The sequence below is a fragment of the Scardinius erythrophthalmus genome, assembly GCF_964197995.2.
Source record: "Scardinius erythrophthalmus genome assembly, chromosome: 2".
Lineage (NCBI taxonomy): Eukaryota > Metazoa > Chordata > Actinopteri > Cypriniformes > Leuciscidae > Scardinius > Scardinius erythrophthalmus.
Window position 1 is genome coordinate 1813929 of NC_138222.1, and position 15830 is coordinate 1829758.

The following is a 15830-nucleotide window of genomic DNA, read 5'->3' on the forward strand; positions in this document are numbered from 1 at the left end:
GATATCTCAGACAGCAACATCGTGTCGGCCCAGATCCGGCCCACATATTGATATAGCATTTATCAATACAGCCATACAAAATAAACTGATGACTATATCTTCACACTCTTAACTTGTATGTTCAGTGATGCGTGTTGGTTAGTTCATGTATGCACTAGGAAAGAATCCTCCGTTAGCAAACACACGAGTACCGGACAAACAATATACGCTATAACGCAGCATCATATGAAATGGACCTCCCAAAATTTTTAGAACATAAAAAGGTTCAAAACTCTTAAGAAACCCCGTACTGAAGTACGTCAAATTCATGAACAGGTGGACAAAATCATGTATGTTGCATTCAAACAATTCAATAGTACTCAAGTCCACTGTACAAATTTATGTCATGGCAATTGTTACAATTGCTTGACATATTAAATAGGCCACACTTGAAATCAAAAATAAATTGAACAATACATAGTCGCACTTTCAGAAGACATTGGTTATTATTTGACTGACTGCATTATCTTAAAGTCCCCCTGTGATGAAAATCAAGCGTTTAATGTTGTTTATGTGTCTATGTGGTAGGGCTGGGCGATATGGCTGAAAACTGTATCAAGATATAAGTGTTTCATATCGGTCGATATCGATAATTATTGAATTTTTTTATAATATATTTAAAATAAGGACCAGTCCAGGAGACAAATATATTACTTTTAAAGATTTTTTTATTTTAAACTTAACCTACCTTTGATTATAATCCCATCAGTTATAAAGGCAGAAATGTCAACACGACCATGGAAAACTCGAAAGTCTAAAATCACAATGAACACTTAACAATTATCTCTTAACATTAAGGTGCAAAATTAAAGAATACGTAAGAAATGCTTTATAAAGGGGTGGGCGATATGGCAAAAATATAATATTACGATTTCTTTCTATAAATTCTATAAATCTATTTCTTTCTATTTTCTATAAATTATACATTGATACTTATAAAGCTATTAATAAAGTTATTAGTCAAGAGCAGTGAGTGATTTTCTCTTTACATTTTGTTGTTTTATTAACATTAAAGGGATAGTTCTCCTAAAAATTCTAATTTTCATAATTTACTCTCTCACGTTGTTTTAAACTCGAATAAGTTTCTTTCTTCTGTTGAAAATAAAAGTTATTTGGAAGAATGACCAACAGTTGATGTACCCCAGTGACTTCCATAGTATATTTTTCTCCTATGGAAGTCAATGGGGACCAGCTACTGTTTGGATACCCACATTCTTCAAAATATTAATATTAGAAAATATTAGAAGGCAATTAATACAGGGTTGGAACAACATTAGAGTGCGTAAATAATGAGATAATTTTTATTTTTGGGTGAACTATCCCTTTAAGGACAAGCGGCAGCGTGTTTACTATTACTACTGTCTCTTTAAAGGGGCATTTCACCCATTTGAACATTGCTTTTTATTTAAAGTGGGTCATATATGTAGTCGAAATGTAAAAGAAATTTTGAATTTGGTGCCTTTGTGACCGAGAAAAGACAAAAAATAACTTCAGGACGCATTTGTATGAAAGACAACAACTCCCACAATGCACCACATTGCACAGCTCCGCAAGCCACTCCCACTAATCCAGAAAGCGCATATCTGCCTATAAGAGAAATCACTCTTCCGTCTACAAGTCTAGCTACCACCAGCGCTTGAAATTAATTTCACATTCACACAAAATGTCTAGTTAGTTGGCGAACTCATTAGTGTATTACTCCTAGTTTGTATTTCTTTCGAAAAGGTGAATTATTGCATGGTACCTGGATGTTCAGTCAGAACATATGCGGTGCGAAACTAGGAAACTTGTTCACAACACAAACGTCCGTGTCCTCGTCTGATTCAGAGATTTCGTCCAGGAGAAATTGTCATCGTTGAAATTCTTTGCCGCAGACGGACTCTATCTCTGTGTTCGTAGCGGTTCGTAGCTGCATAGTGAGATCACCGGCGCCACCGGTCCGCCCTAACTCGAGCCAGTCCGGGCTCCTCGTCCGCGGCAGGCAGGTCTTCTGCCTCGGCTGCTCTTCGCTATAATGCGGCTTGTAAAGGTAGCCACAAACACCTTATTCAAGCATCAGACTTCCGAAATCCTCTTCCTCTAGTCTATATCATATTGAGCACTCTCCTCCGCTATTGTCATAACTTTACATCTGTCTCCACAGCGCCTGTTAGCTTAGCTTCAAACAAGATGGAGGATATTGCTTTCTGTTTCAGAGCGTAAAGTCCCACCCACTGATCTGTAATAGGTCTGTAGCGTGAGCGGGTCCCGCCCCCTGGGAGAGATGAGGAACTAGTGCTTGTAGTCTCAACAGAAATCCCCCCCTCTTACACTTCCTCCTACAATGACGCAAAATGACGATTTTTGCGTCATTGTAGGAGGAAGTGTAAGAGGTAAATAACAGATTTCTCCCATCTCAGGGGAAAATGAGAGAGTGTTGCACGACCATTCAATAGTATGACTGGGTTTCTAACAATGCAAAGCTTAATGCAAATGGGTGAAGTGTCCCTTTAAGAGCTGCGCGCGACGCGTCTATTATACACGCATTTGACAAGCAGATTTTCTCTCAATTTTCTCAAGTTTGCTTTTACTTTAGACATATCCTACTAGTTTATGTTAACCTTGTGTGTATATAACAGTATTAGCAAAATAAGACTCGAAAGATAACTTAGTATTCAGGCGCTGGTAGACAGGCTTAGTGCATGTGAGCTTCACATGTATGCGCTGAGAAACGCACACGCTAGAACACACCAGCACGCGAATAACAGAGAAACTGACGACATTGGTCTGACTACGGTCAGACTTTAAGTCAGGCGAGCTGACTTTTTCTGTTTTATCTAGTTACTAGAGAGTGAGTGCCTTTGTTCATGCAATCAAACTTGCTTTGCTGGTTTCTTCCAACGAAAAAAAAAAAAAAAATTATCGAACGTTTTATCGAACGCATTTTTTATTGATATTGATTAAGTGTCTATCGCGATACATATCGTTATCGTTTTATCGCCCAGCCTTACTATGTGGTGTTTTTAATCTGCTTTAAGGCAAACCATGTGTAAGTTCATAAGTCGACAGCATTGCTGAGTATTTTCTCCTTAAAACTGCAGTGAACCAAAGACAGTCTCAAAAACACGCTTTGAAATCGCTGGTGTTTCTGACGTCACAAACTACCTTGTAACCAATCAGATCAACGTGTGATCGTCAACCAGTGGATCTCTGAGCTGAGGGAGTGAGTGGAGGCGGGGCTCATTTGCATATTTATAGAACCGCCTTTACTAAATGAGGCAAGGGTGTCGAGTTACATTCAAGATATTATAAGGCATGAAAAAAAAAAACATTTTCACAGGAAAAAACGTTTCAATATGTCATTTTTGTGATCAAAGATGAGTTTTAAGGGATACAATTATTGACGACAGGGGGACTTTAATGCAGGATTTTACACAAGTGAATGTGAAAGAAAAAAGGTAACATTAAAAATGAGAAATGTGAAGCCAATGGGAAGAAAAAGCATCTGACAAACAGTCATACAGACAAAGTACCAGAGCAGGAGAGGGTTCTTTAGGGCTGCTGATTACGCTGGTTTTGTTGTTGATCTATAGGTGGACAGAGGCAGATAAGCAAAGCTTTAGACCAGCAAATCTTTGAAATTACACAGCTAGCATTACCTGGATGTTGAAGGAATAGTTAATTAGTATATTTTATCAAAATGACAACAATTAACTATTCCTCAACTACAGCAAAATGGACTGTCAAATAACCAGATGGCAACTGTCTTTTATGCAAAAGGACATTTTACACAATGCACAAACTTCTGACTGAATTATGATGTGTAAACCAGAAGTTATTTAAAAGCCACAAAAGTTTATCAGGCATAAATGTGTGACTCTAAAAAAATAAAAAAATAAAAAGACTCCTAAGAGAATAACCCTGTGGATGAGTTTCATGTACAGGTAATTCACAGGATCATTAAACAGCATGAAGAAGCAAAGACTTTTCATTGGCATCAAATGATGCCTCTCTTCCCTTTAGGCAGTTATTATGTTTTTCTTTGACTATACATGTGTTTTTAAGACAAACAGACCAATTAAATACAAAGAGTGTTCCCTACAGAGACTGGAATCAAACTGAATTGAAGGTAATCCTGAATATAATATTTCAGCTTCAGTAATAATCATGTCACTGCTCGTTTCATTCTTCTTATGCTAATTAAAGTGCCCATATTATGCTATCGGGATCAATAAAAAAAACAAAAAAAAAACAAATCAGAAAACCACGGAGGATTTGAAGCAGACATGCAATACATTTTGCAGGCATTAAGCTTGGATCCTTATGATATTAAAACATGGATTATCTACACAGTTAGAGGAGGCCAAATGTTAATGCCACCTTTTAACACTTTTTGCATTCAAAACTGATAATCTTCTTATTATGTGTCATTAGCTACAAATATGTTTATAACATTTCAGGTTGAGCTGTTATAACTTGCAATTTTTCAAGTAAAATACACAGTTTTACTAAATAAATGAAGGACTGGCTCATATACATATAGAGCTGGAAAAGTGTGCAGTCTACATCTAAACACTGAACTATAGCGAAGAGAACTACCAAACTAGTAAATAGAGAATTTAGTGAATAATGCTATTGTTATACATCGCAACCTCTGCAGAGTTAGGCTTCCTTTTCTTTTTTCTTTTAAATGAAACCTTATTATCGCCATGCTACCAGATAATGATGCATTTCTCATTGTGCCAATGCTACTGCATAATTGACTGAAATGGAGAAAAACATCTAGCAACAATAATCTTATTATCCCCTCATTCATGAAAAGGAAAGATATGATCACAGCATATACAATAGGAAAAACATATTATAAACAAAGCTCTGCTACTTCCTTTTCAAAGTTGTAGACAAGAGTTGACACTATGGGGATGCTATCAGCGAGACCGGTGTCTGAAACACGTGTAAACACATGCCAAGAAATCACTGACAGACGGCAGTTCATGACGTCACACGAGAGTATAAAAGGGTGCCTGTAATACACGTCATCAGCTTTTTTGTACTCAGGAGCCATTGTACTGAAGGATCATGCTACCTATCAGATTGTGCTACCAACAATATATTTGAAATTTTTAAAGGGTAGTTTTATGGTAGGGATGGGTATGGACAGGTAGGTTTAGGGTAGGGATGGGTATGGACAGGTAGGTTTATGGTAGGGATGGGTATGGACAGGTAGGTTTAGGGTAGGGATGGGTATGGACGGGTAGGTTTAGGGTAGGGATGGGTATGGACAGGTAGGTTAAGGATAGGGATAGTTATGGACAGGTAGGTTAAGGATAGGGATAGGTATGGACGGGTAGGTTTAGGATAGGGATAGTTATGGACAGGTAGGTTAAGGATAGGGATAGGTATGGACAGGTAGGTTTAGGGTAGGGATGGGTATGGACATGTAGGTTTAGGATAGGGATGGGTATGGACAGGTAGGTTTAGGGTAGGGATGGGTATGGACGGGTAAGGTTTAGGGTAGGGATAGGTATGGACAGGTAGGTTAAGGATAGGGATGGGTATGGACAGGTAGGTTTATGATATGGATGGGTAAGAACAGGTAGGTTGAGGATAGGGATAGGTATGGACGGGTAGGTTTAGGGTAGGGATATGTATGGACGGGTAGGTTTAGGGTAGGGATAGGTATGGACGGGTAAGGTTTAGGGTAGGGATGGGTATGGACAGGTAAATTTTAGGGCAGGGATGGGTATGGACAGGTAGGTTTAGGGTAGGGATAGGTATGGACGGGTAAGGTTTAGGGTAGGGATAGGTATGGACAGGTAGGTTAAGGATAGGGATAGGTATGGACGGGTAAGTTTAAGGTAGGGATGGTATGGACAGGTAAGGTTTAGGGTAGGGATGGGTATGGACAGATAAGGTTTAGGGTAGGGATGGGTATGGACGGGTAGGTTTAGGGTAGGGATGGGTATGGACAGGTAGGTTTAGGATAGGGATGGGTATGGACAGGTAGGTTAAGGATAGGGATAGGTATGGACGGGTAGGTTTAGGGTAGGGATAGGTATGGACGGGTAGGTTTAGGGTAGGGATAGGTATGGACGGGTAAGGTTTAGGGTATGTATAGGTATGGACAGGTAGGTTAAAGGTGGTATCAGCGATTTCAGGCCCAAACATAAATGATCACATTCATCTAATATTTCGCTAGCTGCACGCCCCATAAGCATGCTGTCAAAAAAACGCGTCTCTCTAGGTAGCCTAGGCTCTGAGATCTGCACACATAAACAGTTGGTATCAACATCACTCAAAACCAAAATAAATAGTGTTCCAACCAATCATCGACAGGGGCGGGTGTTGTGAGGTTTTGCGCTCGTGCACAGCTGCCTATGACGGCTGCATGCGAAAACCTCACAACACCCGCCCCTGTCGGTGATTGGTTGGAACACTTTTTGTTTGGGTTTTGATTGCTTGGCCAAACAGACTGAAAACAGCTGTTTTTGTGTGCAGATCTCACCTAGAGAGACGCAGTTTTTTGACAGCATGCTTATGGGGCGTGCAGCTAGCGAAATATTAGATGAATGTGATCATTTATGTTTGGGCCTGAAATCGCTGATACCACCTTTAAGGATAGGGATAGGTATGGACGGGTAGGATTAGGGTAGGGATAGGTATGGACGGGTAAGTTTAAGTTAGGGATGGGTATGGACAGGTAAGGTTTAGGGTAGGGATGGGTATGGACAGGTAGGTTTAGGGTAGAGATAGGCATGGACAGGTAGGTTAAGGATAGGGATAGGTATAGACGGGTAGTTTTAGGGTAGGGATAGGTATGGACGGGTAGGTTAAGGATAGGGATAGGTATGGACGGGTAGGTTTAGGGTAGGGATAGGTATGGACGGGTAGGTTTAGGGTAGAGATAGGTATGGACGGGTAGGTTTAGGGTAGGGATGGGTATGGACGGTTAGGTTTAGGGTAGGGATGGCTATGGACGGGTAGGTTTAGGATAGGGATGGGTATGGACAGGTAGGTTTAGGGTAGAGATAGGTATGGACAGGTAGGTTAAGGATAGGGATAGGTATAGACGGGTAGTTTTAGGGTAGGGATAGGTATGGACGGGTAGGTTAAGGATAGAGATAGGTATGGACGGGTAGGTTTAGGGTAGGGATAGGTATGGACGGGTAGGTTTAGGGTAGGGATAGGTATGGACGGGTAGGTTTAGGGTAGGGATGGGTATGGACGGTTAGGTTTAGGGTAGGGATGGCTATGGACAGGTAGGTTTAGGGTAGGGATAGGTATGGACAGGTAAGGTTAAACATCTCTTATTTGAGATGTATATTTGAATATCGCCTCCTATGCTTATCATCTTGTGGCTCATGGCAAGGCATATGGGGAGGCAAGACAGGCCTGTGGGACTTTGCAATTCCACTCAGCAGTGCTGCCGGAAGATGCTATCTATTCTGGTCTAGAGCAATGCTGTAGTTCAGCATGCTCTAGGTCCAACGTCAGATGTAGAGAACCTCGATATACGGACATTACATTTTCATTCATTGCCCCCTCCTTAGGGAGGATTTGAAAGCAACCATTACCAAATCAGAACATGAATGGAATTTGGTTGAGAAAAACAGAAATCTGGAACTGCTCTTTCTGTACCTTGTTTCATTTCGCAAACTGAGCAGTGATTGATTATGCATGTCATACGTAGATGCAGGATTTAAGTAGAGTTGAAGCTCCCCTGTGGTTTCCCTAGGGGTTGAGTTTCATGACAAGAGTCCATGGCAATTATATTATGCTGCTTTCCTGTTTGCATCCCTTCTGATGAACTTGAGGGTTGCATTCTCCCCCTGGAAGTAGAGGTAATATCGTGACTCTGTGAGACAGAGTCAAAGTTCCACTTCCAAAGGGAACATCTGGGTTATGTATATAACCCTGGTTCCCTGAGAAGGATGCAATCATGCCTAGGGCTTGCCTGCATGTACTTCAGACAAAAGAGTTGATGACGTGAATTACAAGCACCCTTTTGTACTCACAGGTGCACAATTATATATTTATTATTTTGTTTAGTTTCTGTAATAATTCTGCAGACATTTAAATTCAGTAAGCAAGCGATATGCAACATCAATTGGACAGATTTAGCCATTTTAGTAAAAATCCCCAACTAATTTTAATCCTTGCTTGCAGTAGACAGTAGAGAGTAATAATACAGCTAACACCTGCTACAGTGATTGACTGAATTATAGGATGGGAATAATAAGTGATTGACGGCTTTGTATGACAGCTTGGCCAAAATGATGTCTGCCCAATTCGGCATGTTTCATTGCATTTTCACAAATGAAACAATTGAAGCACTGATCAGATTTACACCACTGGCTCATGTGATAACTGTAAATTTGTAATACTCTCACAGGACAAAGTCTCAGTCTCCTGTGACTCAAAGGTAGGAAACCTAACTTCAGTCACAAAAAAACCTGTCTGTGAGCAAAATCCATAATGAATGGACTCACCAATAAGCCCTGTAAAGCATTCCTCTTGAGGGATGTCAAAGCCAAAAACAAAACCATCTTAAGGGTCATCATTCTGCCTGAAGCTGACTCGAATGGTTCGAACGGAGGCCCAGTTAAACCTTCTAGGACTACAGATCTACTTCCAGAAGGAACACAAGCAAGATACAAAGGTTTCAGCAGTCTAATCCCACACATGAAACGAGAAACAAGTGAATGCCAACCCAAAGAAACAAACTCAACTGGTGCATATTCAGCAGCAATTGCCTCTAACATACACTTTGTAGTAGTTGTCTTAGTGTTGATGTCACTGCCCACAGAACAACACTCCTAAAGCAACACCAGCACTGAACTGGATCCAGTATGATCTCTGCACCATGACACAAATATCCGCCACTTGAAAGCATAGAGACTCCTTATAGAAGGACCTCTTGAATTCAAATTGGTCTCCATAATCTCTGTAGAAAGACCAGAACTAATCAAAGATCTCCGTTAAAAGGACAAACCCAAAGTTTCCACAAGCCACATGGTGCCCAGGCTTGGAAAAGTTGATGTACTCTGATTTGTTTGGATGTCATAAAAGTGGCCTTCAGCCCAAAAGGGGCACTGGGGTAGTTTATATACGTGGCAACGTGTATATTGTCCATCCTGATAATGTCAGAAAGAAAGGAAAACCTTAGAAATATGTGTCCCAACCTACTGACGAAAATGTTTTGATTGCATTTATGATTTTTCAGCCATTTGAACTAAAATAATCTGAAAATGTCTTTAATTACTCAATGTTACAGTTGTTCTTATGCTCCCGGCCATATTTGCATAACTCCTCATCATGCCTCTTTTGGGTGTGGCCCCTAAATTGCTGCTTGCAGCTAAATTTACTTTTAATTACTTTCAAAATACAATCTGTATAGCCAGAGGGGGAACTGGCCCCGATATTGGGTGTAGAATGGTTACTTAAGTTTTCATACCTTACAGATTTTCATATCACTGCATAATGTATTAATAATTCCAACTTGCAACTGCTAAAATATACACTGTTCCAAACACAGGAACACGGTTCCAAAACTCATCTAAAGCCGAGTGCACACTGTACAATTTTGGCCACGATTAGGCCGTCTGAGACAAATTTTGCAAATCCTAAAATATTCCTAGACTAAAATCTGAAGTCTTTGATCGTTAGTTTGTAGCCGATTAATGACCGTTGCGATAAAATTTTACCTCAGATGAAATTCTAGCAGTGTCATGAGATTTGACTCACAGTCCTGCAGTGATTCTCCTACGAGGACCGTCAAATTGTCTTCATTTTTCAAGACAAGCCATGACCAAAAGTAACGTTAGAGATTTCTTTGTAGCCGCCATTTCAATCCCAAACAGAGATCCTACAGTCTGACATGACTTACAGCGAGGATCATGTTCGTACAATCTGACAAGCAACAATCGTTAAAAAAAAAAAATCGTACAGTGTGCACCTGACTCATTTAGCACAGATTAGAACAGATTTCACAGGTTTTGAAAGGCACGACCCATGTGTTCGGTGATGTTAGTGTCTATAAGCTAGAGAGAGAGCAGTGCATTAGAGAGTGAGAGATAAAGATGAGGTTCCTCAGTGACCCTCAGTCTGAACTATTTCTGAACTGAACATTTTTGTATTATCTTAAAGTCCCCCTGTGGTGAAAATCCAGCTTTTAATGTTGTTTATGTGTCAATGTGGTGTTTTTAATCTGCTTTAAGACAAACCATGTGCAAATTCATAAGTCGACAGCATTGCTGAGTATTTCCTCCTTAAAACTGCAGTGAACCAAAGACAGTCTCAAAAACACGCTTTGAAATCGCTGGTGTTTCTGACGTCACAAACTACCTTGTAACCAATCAGATCAACGTGTGATCGTCAACCAGTGGATCTCTGAGCTGAGTGAGTGAGTGGAGGCGGGGCTCATTTGCATATTCATAGAACCGCGAATACTAAATGAGGCAAGGGTGTCGAGTTGCATTCAAGATATTTTAAGGCATGAAGACATTTTTTTTCAAGGAAAAAACGTTTAAATACAGTGCTATGCATAAGTTTAGACACCCATGCTAAAGTTGACTAAAAAGAGGAATAAAAAAATCATCTTTTGGAAATTGAACTTAATGCCTTAATTAAAAAAATTAGGAAAAATCCAACCTTTAAGGACACCAATTTTCTTTGTGAATGAATAATGTATCGTAAATAAATAAATGTTCTTCCTTAAAGGGGGGGTGAAATGCTCATTTTCACTCAATCTCCTGTTAATCTTGAGTACCTATAGAGTAATATTGCATCCTTCATATCTCCAAAAAGTCTTTTGTTTTATTATATTTTTAATTGAAAGATTGGCTGTACCGAGTCTTTCCGGAAAAAAACGAGCGACTGAAGGCAGGCCGTGTGGGCGAAGCTAAAGCTGTGCTAACGCGCCGAGCTAACAACACACAGAGACATTTGTTCAACAGTTTTACTCACCGTTCCAACGCACGACCGCAAACCTTTATCATTGTGACTGCTCGATCCTGCTCGATCCTTAAGCATTAGACGATCTGGGCTTTGTTTATAAAACAATCATCGTCGAAATGCAGGGAACAACAGTCTTGCACAACGTTTATGCTCAGGAACACAAACTCCATCCACGGGTGCCTTAACGCCGGGTTCTTTGGGAATCTGTGCAGGGTTGTCTTGCCCTGGCAACTAAAAACACACTTCTTTGGTGACATTGACTTCCAAAAGCCGGGCAGGGCGCTTTGATGGCGAACTGCTTTCGCTCTCTTGCTCTGGTTTACGAGTGCGCGCGCGCCCGCGATCTTACCGGAGAAGTGCCCTTAGGACCCATATAAGGAAATTCCGCCCTCTCTTACGTAAGACAGAGCCATACTCGAAAAAAACTTTCCGAAACTTGTGACAAACCGGAAGGACAATTTTCGGAACAAAAATACTCCTTCAAACGTACAACTTAACTTTTGAAACTTTGACCATGTTTAGCATGGGAATCCAACTCTTAAACAGTGTAAAAAACTCAGTATGCATGAAACAGTAATTCACCCCCCCTTTAAAATACAGGGTGCATAAGTCTGGACACCCCTATGTTAAATTCCCATAGAGGCAGGCAGATTTTGATTTTTAAAGGCCAGTTACTTCATGGAGCCAGGATACTATGCATCCTGATAAAGTTCCCTTGGCCTTTGGAATTAAAATAGCCCCACATCATCACATAGCCTTCACCATACCTAGAGATTGGCATGGAGTACTTTCCATAAGATCATCTCTCAATGCAAATCAAACCAGCTTTTAGGCTAACTGAAATAAAACCATGCCAATAAGTTCAACCATTAAATTCAATTCCAAAAAATGATTTTTTTATTCCTCTTTTTAGTCAACTTTAGCATGGGTGTCTAAACTTATGCATAGCACTGTATGTAATTTTGGTGATCAAAGATGAGTTTTAGGAATACAATTATTGACTACAGGGGAACTTTAATAATGTGAATACTGCACCAAATAAGTATGTAGACAAAGAGGACTGTTTATAAAGAGATATACTGTATATACATACACACACACATATACATCGTTCAACCGGACCGAACTGTTTCATATATATATATATATATATATATAGGTTATATGTGTTTGCGCACATGATATCAGGAAGCAACGTAATACGCACATGCCAATAGAATGGTGACGGCGGTGTGCAAGTCGAGTTAATTCTGCTAGTTTTACTGAGATATCTTATCCTGTGTGAAATGGCCATTAATATTACAGATTAGGACTTAAGTCATGGTCTTTAGCCACCAAATGAATGGCCAGAATGCATTAAATGTTTTCTATTTTCAGTAAAACGGTGTTGTGTAAGCGGCCCCTAAGTTAATAACTAATGATCTTTGCAACGGAAGTGAATAAATCAAAACTACCTTTAGCTGGACAATAACTTTATTCTAGAGCTGCAGTAAAGCCAAACAATCTCTGTTACTGTAATCTCCTATTATCACTGTAAAGCTGCTGTGAAACAGTCTATATTGTTAAAGCGCTGTATAAATATAGGAGACTTGACATTTGCAATGGTATTTTCTAAGGCATTTTAACAGTTTGGTTACTAACTGGCCCAAGTCAAAACAGCTCAACCCCAAGTCTCTGTGAGACGTATTAGATAAATGCTGGTCTCTAGATACAGCTCGAGTCTCTGCTTTAGTCTAGTGCAGGGGTGTAGCAACCATTAGAACTGGGGGACATGGGCCCTTTACTTTCAGAAATTTATTAGGGAAAAAAAAAAATCTAGTAATATCTCTATAAAATGACAATTTTATAACCAAACAGAAGCATCAGCTTCTATGATCCTGATGCAAATCAGTTGTAAGTACGAATGGGTGGAAGTTAAGACACCGAAATAATACTCACAAATCCAGTTGATAAGGTTAATAATGTTTTTACTATTCAGATCATTCCTTCCTATTCACCCGTTTAATCACACACAAGCATGTGTCAAAGTTTAATACTTAGGTTTATTTAACTTACTTTAACACCATCAGGCTTCTTGTATGGATTCTTGCCTGTTGAGTGAAACGCAAAAATGAATGTGAACATAAAGAGGGATAAAAAGAGGAAAGGATTCGGGGCAAAATAGTCTCAAATAAGAATCCACAGTTTTAATCACTGTGCGTTACGGTTCATGATCCATTGGCTTCGAAATCAAAACCTCTTAATGAATCGTAATCAAAGATTTGCATAATATAATGAAATATGATTGAGAAGCATATTAATTTTTATTTGTGTCAGTAGAGTTAAAAAAATGACTTTGTAATAAGACATTGAAAAGGGAAATGCTACTTATGAGACACTATGTTAAAAGGCTGCACAATTTGATAAAAAAAAGTATATATTGTGATTATTTTGATACATATCGTGATTGCAATTTGAAGCGTGATGATACTTATAATATTGTTGCTGCTTTGATATCAAAAGCTATTAGCACAATAAGGCAAAAACCACACTGAAATAACCCATCCACTTGGAAATATACAGTGCATGGACACTGCAATTTTATTTCATTAAATCCTAGACCTTAAATCAACTAATCTTGCAGCCCAACTCCAATGAAACTGTTAAATCTTCTATCATATCTGACATGTTTTACAACTTCTGAAGCATAAAAAGAGCATAACTCCAAATGTATTTACGTGATTCAGTGAACAAACAACTATTAAAAAGCAAATGTACAGTAAAGTGAAGAGAGTTTCTTACTTGAGAAGTTTCGTGTAGCAAGCATGGTCGTGAGGATCGCACCCTAAAACAGTCCGAGAGAACAGAGAGGAAAAGCTCAACTCGACCGTGAGTCTTGGACACTGTGTAACATATTAGTCAACGCTAGTGGATAACAATTAATCCAGCCTTTTAAAGCATGTCATGTTTGAGAATCGTGCCATTCAGGCTATAGCACCAGATCTGAAACAAAAATATACATGATTTATGTACCTAATGTGTCTGATCTTCATTATCTTTCATCGAAATTTAACCCTTACCCTCCAAACATCTCTTTTAGTAACTTTCTTTTCACAATTATATTAATTTCTAATGGATAACAGCCAAACACACACTGTTTTCTCAATTAATATCCTTATTCGCATGGAAATACATCAGATTATGAATTAAAAATGGCTTGCCATTTCAAGATGACTTTAAAGTCTCTTTTAACCTTAACCTTAACTTAACTTTAACTTTTAAAGGTGTGTCCCTATTAATTATAATTATAACTAGATGAGTGAAGTTTGATGACAAACTTCGACGTTGGCTTGACAAAAGCCTTTTCTGAACATTTTAAATAACTTTGAAAAGCTTTTACTCAAAAGTTAAAATGTTAACTTTTTCTAGGACATTGCTAACATGATTTAGCATGTTGCTAGCATGATTCGAGCACGATTACCACATTGCTAGCATGTTTTAACATGTTGCTAACATGATTTAGCACTTTGTTAGCATGTTTCTAACAAGATTTAACACATTGTTAGGATATTTTAGCATTTCGCTAGCATTATTTAATATGGTGCTAGCATGTTGCTAGCATGATTTAGTAGGGGTGGGAATCTTTTACATTTGTGAATCGATTCAGAATCGTCCACGTCCCGAATCGCGATTCATCTAAGAATCGATTTTTTCCCCCACCCCTATGATTTAGCACATTTGACAACACGTTTTAACATGTTGCTAACATGATTTACCACATTGCTAGCATGTTTCAGTATGTTGCTAACATGATTTAACACTGTGTTAGGATATTTTAGCATTTCACTAGCATTATTTAGTATGGTGTTAGTATGATTATCATGTTTCTTGTATGTTTCTATCATGAATTAGTACATGTATGATTTAGCACATTGCTAGCATGTTTTAACATGCTGATAACTTGATTTAGCACTGTGTTAGCATGTTTCGAACATGATTTAACACATTGTTAGGATATTTTAGCATTTCACTAGCATTATTTAGTATGGTGCTAGCATGATTATTATGTTTCTTGTATGCTTCTATCATGAATTAGTACATTACTTGTATGATTTAGCACATTGCTAGCATGTTTTAACATGCTGATAACTTGATTTAGCAATGTGTTAGCATGTTTCAGTATGTTGCTAACATGATTTAACACTGTGTTAGCATGCTTAACATGTTGCTAACATGATTTAACACATTGTTAGGATATTTTAGCATTTCACTAGCATTATTTAGTATGGTGTTAGCATGATTATCATGTTTCTTGTATGTTTCTATCATGAATTAGTACATTACTTGTATGATTTAGCACATTGCTAGCATGTTTTAACATGCTGATAACTTGATTTAGCACTGTGTTAGCATGTTTCGAACATGATTTAACACATTGTTAGGATATTTTAGCATTTCACTAGCATTATTTAGTATGGTGTTAGTATGATTATCATGTTTCTTGTATGTTTCTATCATGAATTAGTACATGTATGATTTAGCACATTGCTAGCATGTTTTAACATGCTGATAACTTGATTTAGCACTGTGTTAGCATGTTTCGAACATGATTTAACACATTGTTAGGATATTTTAGCATTTCACTAGCATTATTTAGTATGGTGCTAGGGTGATTATCATGTTTCTTCATAAATTAGTACATTACATGATTTAGAACATTGCTAGCAAGTTGTAACATCTAGGCATTATTTAACATGTTGCTAGCATGTTTCTAGCATGATTTTGGTCTCAGAAGAAGAAGAAGATGAAGAAGGAGCTTAAATAGTAGATCTTTGTCAAGCCAACATAATTATTTCAACATAAAAACCAACATGTTC

At 38.5% G+C, this 15830-nt stretch overlaps 1 protein-coding gene across 10 annotated transcripts in view; it reads right to left on the reverse strand.

Moving 5' to 3' along the window:
* Nucleotides 1–15830, reverse strand: part of camk2d1 (calcium/calmodulin-dependent protein kinase (CaM kinase) II delta 1) — a gene marked incomplete at its 3' end in the record, with an annotated part of 99898 nt that overhangs the window by 12449 nt on the left and 71619 nt on the right. For 7 of the 10 annotated variants that reach the window (XM_081359689.1, XM_081359687.1, XM_081359690.1 and 4 more), the window contains exons 12-13: nt 13756–13798; nt 13030–13064 (exon numbers count right to left, since the gene is read on the reverse strand). In XM_081359689.1, the coding sequence (XP_081215815.1) occupies nt 13030–13064; nt 13756–13798 (78 nt within the window). Of the gene's footprint in view, nt 1–3551; nt 3606–13029; nt 13065–13755; nt 13799–15830 lie in introns of all 10 variants that reach the window. The other 3 variants (XM_081359686.1, XM_081359684.1, XM_081359691.1) reach the window with 1 other exon arrangement.